We start from the raw sequence: 12,481 nt of genomic DNA, 5'->3' as shown, positions 1-12,481 counted from the left end.
AAAAAAAAAACAAAAAAAATAAAGTTGAAGAATATAGACCTCAGAAGGATCGGATGTGCTTTATATGTATAACAAGCTTACGGTATCGAATTCCCCTTTCTCTTGTTGGGAACTTGGGCGGCAACCATAGTTAGTGCCATCATCTCTGCTTGTCTTTTGCTTTTTTGTAAACTTAAAACGTGTGCTCTTTTTTTTTTTTTTTTTTGATGGGAGAGTATTTGAGTTGGCTTGCGCACATCTCGACTAATTTCGGGAGTTCTGAAAGTTAACGACCAAACAAATCTCTTGTGGGCTCAAGGTTTAAAACATTTGGCATTTATGAGATTCGTGTGCATGTCCTTTCTTGTCGTAAGATTTTCTCACTTTTTAAAAAATGGGAAAATCACACAAACACGCACATATAATCTATATGCGCGTGCGTGAGCGTGAGTGTGAAATCATTTTTGAAACACATCTCAAACTAATAAAATGCGCGAGAGCAAGGCTCGAAAATGCGAGCGTTGTACAAATTTAAAATTAGAGAGCTAGCAGAAGTGCGTTGTATTTTGAAGAATGGTGTAACTAATTAAGGGCAAGACGTAGGACTGACTAAAATTCAGAAAAGTAGACAAAAAAGCTAATTAAACAAGAAAAGATCTCAATAATAAATAAACATGAAAAAGTCAATTTGGCTTTACTGAAAATTACTCTAGATTGCACGCGTCGACCTGTCAAGAGATCTTGTTCCCAGCTTGGTGTTAACTCCACCGAATTCTGGTCGTTGATGAAGACATAAACTACTACATACGCACGTGAAGCATCGTCGTGATTTACGTTGCATGTCATGTTATGCGACATGCAGACAGGAATTAAAGATTAGCAGTAGGAGTTCATTAATTTTATTTGGCAACCTCTATTATATGATCTATATCTATGAATGTGAACGGTACGTCAGTTTCTAACTACGACCGACCCCAGTTCCTCCCTCGGTACGTATGAACGGAATTGATATATATATATGGTCACTTGATCAGGTCAATGTTCAAAAACTAAGATTAATCAGGAGTAGGAAGGAGTACTAGTCTAACAAGGAATTTAGACTTACTTTTGCTCATTTTCTATTCTAAACTTGGTTGGTAAAGAGTACTGGCCAAGGCATCAAAGTATAGACTAGTACGTACATTTATAACAACACAATACTACTACCAAAATTAACAACCGTGCTACGGTTCCCTTTACCGCTATCCCGATCTCGATCACCGTCGTCTGTCTTGGTAATCCATGGTCCAAATTTTAAAAAAAAAAATTCCAGAGAAGAGTTAAACTTAATTCTAACATGTACTCTTTCCCAGAAAGTATTAAACTTAACTCTTTTCAGGTACACAATATATTTGGACCCGACCCGACCAAACCCGACCAATCGGTTAGCGGACTGTTTCTACCCCTATTCGGTTCGGTTTGCGGGTTTGAAAATGTTGATATCCGACCTGTCGGGGTCGGGGTCAAACCCGACCCGCCCGACCCGTGCCCACCCCTTGTGTGTATGCATGCTTTTGCACCCCACTTCTTAGCCACATAAAACCATTATCTTAAAAAAATACATATAAGCCATGAGAGAATGGCAACCTAAAGAATTACTCGGTTGCCCTAGTCAACCTTCTGGGCAACTTTATGATCGATATGATAATTAATACTGTGTTGACTTTGTTTGGATGTACTCAAAAATAATTTTACAACTATTTTCAGTTTGAGAAAATTTATGTTATATCCCTTCGGCTTTAAGCGAAAATTCACTTTGGTCCTTCACATTTTAATTTGGACAAATATATACTTGCATTTTGAAATTGGTTTCAATGTCATCCATGTTTTGGATGCCGTTTGTTTTTTGGCCGGCAAACGGTCATGCACCCAACACATGACTATTTTTAGGGGTAGATTTGTCATTTCACTCCTCCCTCAAGAGTCAAAACCCCATTCTCTCTCCTCCCCACACCAAAACCACGGTCACTCACCAAGCAGCTCCGGCGACGCTGCAGTCGGCGGCAGAAGCTAAATCTTGATGTGGGTTGAAAATTCCGGCTGCCACCAAATCCTCCAGGTCTTCCACCACCGACCCTACTGTCACCATAATGGCCACCGCCCTCGCGTCCACCCCACCCGCCACTGCAACCTCTTCTACCGACAATCGTCACCATAGCCAAGACTAGGGCTGTTACGAACCCGACCGGACCGAAAAAACCGACCGATCGGTTCGGTCTTCGGTCGGTCCAAGGGAATTTTTTTTCGGTTCGGGATGGACCAAACAGAACCGAATCTAGGTCGGTTCGGTCTCGGTTTTCTGGAAATCTATACCGACCGAATCGAACATTTTTGCAGATATCAATTATTTAGGGTAGTCAAACTAAATTTTTTATATATGTATAAATACATCTATATTTTCTACTTTATCAATTATTTTTGCAGATACACATTGAAATGTCAAAAAGTTTTTGGTTGAACATTTTTGAAGAGGAATTTAGTAAAGACAACGATGTTTTTCTAGAGTTAGAGGCAAAACAAAGTATTGAAATATCCAACCTGCTTATTTATAGAAAAATAGTGCACATCAGATGATCGATATGACAGAGCGACGACAGAACTTCTGCACTAATTAGGTTAATGACAAGCGACGACTAGTCAAATTCTTATGGAGATTTGAATTTGATTAATGTTAATGCTAATTTGTAAATTTGGTAAGACAATAAAACAACAATTGATTGGATTAATTATATGTTGCCGGCAGAAGTTCTGTTGTCGCTCAATCATACCATATATCTGATGTGCAATATTTCTATAAAATAAGCAGGTTGGTGTGCATTGGTGTTTGTCCCTCTTTTCCTTTGTTGGCCACTCAATGGAAATGGCATCATCAACTAGGAAAATAGGGCGAATTGAAAATATCTTTGACGGTATCTATAAGGTTTATTTAAAAGCCAAAAAAAAAAGCACAAAAAATATTTAATCAAGGGTACATATGTGATTCTAATAACGGAAAAAGGTGTATTTGATATAGTTATATAGCCTAATTCATAAATTAAAAGGTCATAAATTTTCTTAACAACCACCACCGATATCTATTGAGCAACTTATAATAGATTCTAAAATAATCGACCCGTAATATGGGCTTACATACCTCCATCGTAAAATTAATCCATGTCAAGTTTGCCATCGACTATTAAATCACTTTGGCGATGGACTTTTAACTGTGTCACTCACACAAATGTTGAAATTGAAGATTTTGTTGAGGAATCTGAATGAAATACATTCGGCTGAACTTCAAGAATCAATAACAGAATAGAATGCGATTAAATGTTTGAAAACCAAAGAATTAACAGTTCGGATTATATATGTTTACTGAATATTTAATCGCGTTCTATTTTGTTATTGATTCTAGAAGTTCATGAGCCCGATCTATTCCATTCAGATTCCTCAACAAAATCATTAATTTGAAAATTTGTGCCGAGTGACGCACCTAAAAGTCCATCGCCAAAGTGATTTTAACGGTCAATGGCAAACTTGACACGGATCAATTTTACAATGGAACTATGCATGCATATATTACGGGTCGATTATTTTGGAATCTATTATAAGTTGCACAATAGACATTGGTGGTGGTTGTTAAGAAAATTTACGAATTCTTGTATAACTATATCAAATACACCTTTTCCCGTTATTAGAATTACAGATGTACCCTTGATTAAATATTTTTTTTGGCTTTCAAAAAAAACACGTATAGATGACATCAAAAATATTTTGTTAGGGAGAAACAATGTTCTAAAAGTTGCTAAGCGCTAGTCCAGCGTTCCACCTTCGAGTGATTATATACGTTGCTTATCATAAAAAGAACATCAAATATATTTTCAATTCACCCTATTTCCCTAGTTGAAGATGCCACTGCCACTGCCACTGCCATGAGTGGGCAACAACCTGGCCTGATTGCATTTAAGAAAAAAGGGGCAGACACCAATATCTTATCCCAATATTAAAAGAAATTTTGCCTTTTAGTTAGATCCCAAATCGGAAAAATTTAATACACTTTTGTTGGCTTTTTCACTAGTACCCTCTCTATTTCCCCACCCATCAAATCCAGATTGTAGAAAACTTTTAAATATACTTTCTTTTTTGTCATTTTGTTGGTTTCTTTTGTACTCATTTTCATGAACTTTCTTTTGTGATGATTTGGCAAATGCTATCAAAAGTTACAGGTGCATTTGCTATTATTGTAGATGGAGATCTCTTGTAGATGTCCTGTCTGGTTCTTAAGTTTGTGATCTGGTAGTTAGAAAATTAAATGGAAGGATTGAGGGAAATCTTTGGAGATAATTTTAGCATTTAATATTTTGCAAATTTCTGTTTTTTTTTTTTAAAATAATGAAAAGCTATTCATGGAAAATGTTTGACTACCTCTTTTTTTTTTTGTGTTAGGTCTTGTTCTATGTTGGGTCTTTTCATTTTGCTTTTGGTCTTGTTGCGGACGCTAAGTGAATATGGCTGTACTAATTTCATATATATATATATATATATATATATATATATATATATATTAGAAATCTTCAAGTAAGGACTTTAAAATGAGGATCTTATATGCGGACCTCCCCATTTCTCGCCTTTCCCGATCGGATTTTGATGATCCGAGCCGCTCAATGTGTTCAAAATGTGATTTTAAGAGTACCCGCGAGAAATCGGTAAAAAAAATAACCGGAAAGGGCTTGATTTGAACCGTTCGATAAAAAACAAACAAAAACTGCTCGGATGAAGCCCTTCCCTGTCTTTTTTTTTGCTGATTCTTGAGAGTACCCTTAAAATCACGTTTTGAACACATTGAGCGGCTCGGATCATCAAAATTCGATCGGAAAAGGGAGGTCCGCATTTTATTAAAATAAGGTGATCTTTATAAGAAGGGGATTCTATATATATATACACACACACAAGTGCATGCCCGTGCCTGAAGGCACGACACAACACGTTTCTGTCATATGTTTTGCGATAGGAGAGAGAGCGAGGGAAAGAAATGTGCTGGTCCTAACATGATTTGATTTGATCAAATAATACCATTCAAACGAAAGAGGAACAAAGTCCACAACAAATAAACTCTCAATTGGAATTCTTTTTAAAAAGTGTTGAATTCACTTTACTGTGTCCCCAGCATTTCCCCATACATATCTCCACATATTGTTACCGTCATGTCGCCTGTCCTCGCAGTATTGGACCACAAAGTCTATCTTAAAATTAAGAGAGCTACACAAAAGTGGCATAAAGAATTAATTTACTCTCCACTATTTTCACTCTGTCAAACATGCATTTTAACAAACACAAAGTGCGCATCTTTGAAAGACAAATAACAAAAGATATAGATCAAAAAAATTCATATCCTAAACAGCAAAATCGATTTTCTTTTTCTAAATAGCAAAAAAATTCTCATCCCCATCAAAAAAAATTCCATCCTAAATAGCAATTTAGGCCACATTATTTTTTCTACAAGAAGACCCTAAGGATGATGGGAGTCATACTGGAAAGGGAGAACCAAATCGATTTCATGAACGACTGATTGATGGATGTGCGGGACGGCTAATTGGTGGAGGAGTCTTGTGGGTGTTTTTTTTTTTTTTTTTTTTCCGGAGCGCCCAGGAGTGGATTCTACGGAAAGAGAGAGAGTAACTATAAAGGAAAAGAAGAGAGAAGAGAGGAAACACCATGGAGAAGAGGAAAACTGCTGGATAGACAGGCGTGAGAAATAAGTTGGAATCAATAATTCAATCCAATGACCGTAACCTATTGAAATTGCGATCCAATAGTTGGAAGGATGCTCATGTTTGTATGGATAGATAAAAGACCGCTCTATTTTATAATACACACATATGAGATTTTATTGTTGGTCGAAAAAGTGATTATTCCAACTTTCTAAGTTTAAGTAGATTCCGTGGATCGCCGCGACAAGGATATTCGTAGTCGGGCTAGCAATTACCTCCGTCGACTTCCTCTCCCCTTCGTCCATCATTTCCGACAACTCTATCCCCTAGTTCCCGTGCATAGAACCGCTCCAACAAACCCCACCTTTTGACACCCAATTCCCTCTTGCTAACGATCGATCTTCCTCGATTGCACCTCCTCTTACTCTTTCAACAAAAATAAGATTTCCGCTCATTCTTTCAACAAAAATAAGATTGCATCTCCAGTCCTCCGCCCATTCTTTTTCAACAAAAATAAACTAAACATATTCATGATAGGTTTTTTATTCGTTACCAACAAATATACGATACAATTTACCTATTTCTGTGGAGTAGGAGTAGAAAATTAAGAATCAAAACAATATAACATGCCAAAAAGACCTTCAAGTACATTCCCCTCTCACTCTCTCCAAACCCAACCTCCCACTCACAATCTTATTACAAAGTCAACTTTTAAACAAACAGTGGCTAAAGGTGCCACAGAAAGTCACCACGGCACATACCCATCGCATTTGTCCACCACACTGTTAGGAGGGCCCACCTTGGGCTCAACAATAATACAAAAAAATGTCTACCGCTATTTGTTGAAATTGATTTTTTACAAAGGTTCCATAAAAAATTATTTTAAAATTTATGGATATTTTTCCGTATTTTTATAGGATTCAAAATGAACTTCACTAGTATTGCGGTGGACTTATGCGGTGTTCCTAGACTTTTGTTTTTGCCATAGTTTATACATCAGCAGGGTTAACGGAAGATTAATATGTTAGTCAACAGAAATTCAGAGACTATCTATATCTTTAAACTCCAAATCTGCTCTCCGTAGGACTCGAACACTAACTACCACTAAAGCGACACACAAACAAACCAACTCAACAAAACTTGGTTTCTGAGTCCTAGATTTTGGGTAGTTGCCAATATGTGCGAAGACCAGGATATCCATACACGTCCCATCAAAAAAAATATAAATACAATTTTTTCCCCACCACTTTCTGTATAGCTTCCTAATGGTCCTATACCGCGTCTTCACTCGGAAACCACGAACTAGTTTTTTTTGACTCAGCAGCCCATTGAACAAACGACCCCGCTCGTGTCAAAAAAAATTTTAAACGTGTGGACGGCGTTTGTATTTTCTTCTCCAAAGTCATCATATTTTTTGTACGAGAAACTCCTTTTTCGATCTCTTTATTCCCTGTGGGGTGTATATAAACCCCTCCCGCTCATTGGATCATCAAACATATTCCCCACTCTCCCCCCCCTTCTTCAGCTTCCCCTTCTCTCTCCTCCTACAGAACACCACCGCATCTAATTTTCGAGAGAAAGGAGAGAGAATTCTAGAGATAGGAAAGCGAATTTGAGATGGAACTGGGTAGAGAAATCATGGGTTCTGGTTTAATTGAGAGATCAGTGTTTCTGGGTTCATCAAAAGTCCATACATTTTATCAGAAAACAAACCAGTTATTCTGGGTTAACTCGGTTTCGCAGAAAAGAAGGGTGGGATTGAGGAGGAAAGCCGTGGAAGTAAAGCCGGTGGTGGCGGCGATAAGTGAGAATTTGGTGAGAGCGGTGGTGCCGGAAAAAGCCGTGAAGTACAAGGTCAGAGGGGTGGTGACTGTGAGGAATAAGAACAAGGAGGATTTGACAGAGACACTGTTCAAGCATTTTGATGCTTTAACTGACAAGATTGGAAGGAATGTGGTATTGGAGCTTGTTAGCACTGAAATTGATCCAAGTATGTCTTTTTATCACTTCCAAAATCTTCTGAATTTTGTTCCAATAATGAAGAGTTTTTTTTTTTTTTTTCCAAATAAAAAAGAGTTTTTATCTTATCAATTTGGATGCTATTACTGATAAGATTGGAAGGAGTGTAGTGTTAGGCTGAAATTGTTCAAAGTATCTTTAAAATCTTGTGAATTTCTGCTCCAATCAAGTAATCAACCAACTTGAGCCTTTTTTAGTAAAAAAATGTTATATCTTACCAAAATTTCACGTTCCCTTAGCCGCCTCCTACTATTTAATTTTATTAAAAAAATATAGTATTTTTTTTCCCTTGCCAATTGTGAATCATCCTACCAATCTGAGTTTTTTGCTTTCTTTCCATTTTTGGCCTTTGGTTTGTTAAAGCATTTCTCTTCCCAAACTAGCCATTGAGGAAAAATTCCAAGTTTTCTTATCGATTTTCGGGTTTTCCTTTTCAATTCTGATCCAACCAATCAAGTTTTCACGTGGGTTTCCAAATTCTGCATTCTGGGCTTCCTTGAAACTACTACAAGGATTTTTACCTTATTTTAGAAGTTAGAAGAACCAACTCCTAGTCTTTTTGAGGAAATTTCCCAGTTCCTTCTTCAGCTCTCCCTTTTCAATTTCTGATCAAATCGACCAATTTTCACATGGGTTTCCAACTGTGAAAATTTACTGGATTGGTGATTAACATTTTCCACCTTTTGATACAGAAAACAAAGCTCCAAAGAAAAGCAACCAAGCAGTGCTAAAGGACTGGTCAGAGAAATCAAACCTCAAAACAGAGAGGGTAAATTACATAACCGAGTTCACGGTGGACTCCAATTTTGGAAACCCAGGTGCAATCACAGTTACAAACAAGCACCAAAAGGAGTTCTACTTGGAAAGCATCACCATCGAAGGATTCGCAAGTGGTCCAGTGCATTTCCCCTGCAATTCGTGGGTCCAGTCTAGCAAAGATCACCCTGCAAAGAGGATATTCTTCTCAAATCAGGTAAAGAAAAAAAAAGAGAACAAAATTTGCCTTAAATTTATTGGGACCTTTTGATTTTTATTGTTGTTTTTTCAACATTCAAGACTTCCCCGGCTGCACCGGCAGTGGATGAAGTTCTTTATTATTACTATTAAACTAACACTTCTATTCTTAATATTCTTTGGCAAATTCTAAGGTCAACATCCTATGTTTTCTAGCTTTGAATTTTGACTATTTAAAGGTAAAGCTTTAGTTGACTATTTCTTGGTAACCCATCTTGAATTTTCCACTTTTTTGTTAGGTAGTCATTTTTTTCTCATTTTTGTTAGGTAGCCAATAATCTCTCTCACCCTCGCTCGCGCGTAGACAACAAACATAAAGTTTCGCTTTAGTTGATTCATTGGCCTCTTTCACAAAAATAATCATGGTGTATTTGACGAGTTTTTTTTTATGTTGGGCTGTGACAAGCTGAATGACCACTTGGGCAGGGATTTTCTTAGTTGGTAAAATAATCTGTTGAATGCTTATATTTGAACAGCCATATCTGCCAAGCGAGACGCCATCAGGATTGAGAGCATTGAGAGAGCAGGAGCTGAAAGATTTGAGGGGTGATGGGCAAGGAGTCAGGAAATTATCTGACCGGGTGTACGATTTCGATGTGTACAACGATTTGGGAAATCCCGACAGGGGGATAGATCTTGCTCGCCCGAATCTCGGAGGTCAAAAGATCCCTTACCCTAAGCGGTGTCGCACCGGACGTCTCCCAACCGATACAGGTCAGTCAGCTATACAAACAGAATTTTCGCACAGAGTAATGTTAGCGTAATGGGATCATTGTTTGCATAATGTTGTTTTCGTGCAATGTTTAATGACTAAATTGCCCTTTACTTGATTGTCGTTGCAGATATGCATGCAGAGAGCCGTGTGGAGAAGCCACTGCCAATGTACGTACCTAGGGACGAGCAATTTGAGGAGTCAAAAATGAATTCATTCTCTAATGGAAGGTTAAAGGGCACTTTTCATAACTTGTTACCCTCCATAAAGGCTAACATCTCGGCGAACAACCACGATTTCAAGGGGTTTTCGGACATCGATAGCCTTTACAGTGAAGGTCTCCTCCTCAAACTAGGGCTTGAAGATGACTTGTTGAAGAAATTGCCATTGCCTAAGGTGGTTGGCAAGATCCAACAGTCCAGCCAAGGCGACCTTCTCAAATACAACACCCCTAAGATACTTTCCAGTAAGCACTCTTCTGATGGTTCTACTTTAAACGGAAAAATTATTCGGCTAACTAATTTCCGTAACACCAAAATTCATGTTGTTCTTAAAGTCAAAATAATACTACAACGAACGATGAATGTTAGAGTTTTTGGAACGTTTTCTAGAGTAAAAAAAATCTGATTTTATGGGTAAGTTAGTAATTTTGGTTACTAACAAGTGAATATATATGCTTTCCACAGAGGATAGATTTGCATGGCTGAGAGATGATGAATTTGGGCGACAAGCAATAGCAGGGGTTAACCCTGTTACCATAGAGAGGCTTGAGGTATTCCCACCAGTGAGCAAACTTGATCCACAAATCTACGGTCCACAAGAATCCGCACTCAAGGAAGAACACATTCTGGGCCATCTCAATGGCATGACTGTTCAACAGGTACTTAATCCAAAAAACTTGACCACTTTGGTCCTTGGGCTATGTTTAGTTGTACCCAAATTTTTGTATACTGGTGTTTTTGCACGTTTTTAGTCCTTGGATCAAGATTTGAACGTGATTCAAGGGCTAAAAATGCATGGGAATACCGGTACAACAACAAAATGGTGAGGACTTGAGGACCCATTAATGTCTGGAGTCAATTTTTTGAGTTCTGAAATTTCTTTCATTTTGCAGGCGCTGGATGAAAATAAGCTATACATAGTGGACTACCATGACATTTACCTTCCATTTATCGATCGCATAAATGCCCTGGACGGCCGCAAAGCTTATGCGACCCGCACAGTCTTTTTCTTGAGCCCATTAGGCACTCTTAAGCCCGTAGCAATCGAGCTTAGCCTGCCACTAGCCGGGCCCACTTCCCGTTCGAAGCGCGTCGTCACACCCCCCGTCGATGCCACCACCAGCTGGATATGGCAGCTTGCCAAAGCCCACGTCTGCTCCAATGACGCCGGCGTTCACCAGCTTGTCAACCACTGGTAAGCAGCTTAATTTAATAGGAGTATATCTCTTCACTATCAGTCTCTCGTAAACGACCCTTCATAGGTGAACACATTTGCTTGTGCTTGGCTTAAGTTAAAGAATTGCTAAATTACCTTTTCATTGACAGGTTGCGAACCCATGCAACAATGGAACCGTTCATCTTGGCGGCGCACAGGCAATTGAGTGCGATGCACCCCATATTTAAGCTTCTGGACCCACACATGAGATACACGCTGGAGATCAACGCTCTGGCCCGCCAAAGCCTGATCAGCGCCGATGGTGTCATTGAGGCTTGCTTCACTCCCGGCCGCTACGGCATGGAGATGAGCGCCGCTGCTTACAAGAATTTCTGGCGCTTTGATCTGGAGGGCCTGCCTGCTGATCTCATCAGAAGGTATCAAGAATTCATCACCATTTCCTCAATTTATCTCTCCTAATTATGGAAAAGTAGAAATACTAGTGTTAGTATTGCAAAAACCAAACTAACGAACGTTTTTATCTTGATTGAATGATTCAGGGGCATTGCAGTACCAGACCCAAGCCAACCACATGGACTAAAGCTCCTAATCAAGGACTACCCATACGCATCGGACGGGCTAATGATCTGGTCCGCGATCGAGAACTGGGTCCAAACCAACGTGACCCGTTACTACCCAGACTCGGCTCAAGTCTGCAACGACAAAGAGCTCCAAGCCTGGTACGCTGAGTCCATCAACGTGGGCCACGCCGACCTCCGCCACGAGGCCTGGTGGCCCACACTTGCCACGCCCGACGATCTCACCTCCATTCTAACCACCATCATCTGGCTGGCTTCCGCCCAACACGCCGCCCTCAACTTCGGTCAGTACCCGTACGGCGGATACGTGCCCAATCGGCCTCCTCTAATGCGCCGATTAATTCCCGAAGAAGGTGATCCAGAATACAAAAGTTTCGTGGCGGACCCACAGAAGTACTTTCTCTTGTCATTGCCGAGTTTATTGCAAGCGACCAAGTACATGGCGGTGGTGGACGCGCTCTCGACTCACGCGCCCGATGAGGAATACATCGGGGAGAGGAATCACTCATCCATCTGGACGGGTGATGCGGAGATGGTGGAAGGGTTTTTCGGGTTCTCGGCGGAGATCGGACGGGTGGAGAAAGAGATTGAGAAAAGGAACAGTGATTCAACGCTGAGGAATAGGTGTGGGGCCGGGGTTTTACCGTATGAGCTACTTGCGCCTAGTTCGGAGCCCGGGGTTACTTGTAGAGGTGTGCCCAATAGTGTGTCAATATGAGCCCCATTAGTTGGGTCGTATTTTATAGTGGTTTTAACTCTAAATAGAGACTAGAGTTGATAGAACTAGAGTCTCTAGTTCTTTTGGGCATGATATAATAGCTTAATAATGTAAATCAGGGATGCACAATGAATTGTGAACTCCAATTAGAGTTGTATATCTATGCATAGAAATATATATAGAACTACTAGAAATATGGTGGGTGGGTCTATTGACTCGACTAAATTAAATTTTAATGAAGCTACTCTTTTCATGCATTTTGAGTAATTTGAAACTCAGCAGCACTTTCGTGATTATATATGATTCTTTGTCTTCAAAACGGTCATTTGGTATT

General features: G+C 39.4%; 1 protein-coding gene across 1 annotated transcript; it reads left to right on the top strand.

The window, feature by feature from the left end:
* Nucleotides 1-7,020: 7,020 nt before the first annotated feature.
* Nucleotides 7,021-12,404, top strand: LOC131310842 (linoleate 13S-lipoxygenase 3-1, chloroplastic-like). The gene is made up of 8 exons (XM_058338073.1): nt 7,021-7,698; nt 8,420-8,700; nt 9,218-9,455; nt 9,584-9,919; nt 10,140-10,333; nt 10,568-10,869; nt 11,001-11,267; nt 11,391-12,404. Exons 1-8 carry the CDS (start codon nt 7,326-7,328, stop codon nt 12,145-12,147), a joined length of 2,748 nt encoding a protein of 915 aa, XP_058194056.1. The 5' UTR covers nt 7,021-7,325; the 3' UTR covers nt 12,148-12,404.
* The last annotated feature ends 77 nt before the right edge of the window (nt 12,405-12,481 follow it).

This window comes from Rhododendron vialii, chromosome 12a (assembly GCF_030253575.1).
Source record: "Rhododendron vialii isolate Sample 1 chromosome 12a, ASM3025357v1".
NCBI classification, from domain to species: domain Eukaryota; kingdom Viridiplantae; phylum Streptophyta; class Magnoliopsida; order Ericales; family Ericaceae; genus Rhododendron; species Rhododendron vialii.
This window is presented reverse-complemented; position numbering and strand designations above follow the sequence as displayed.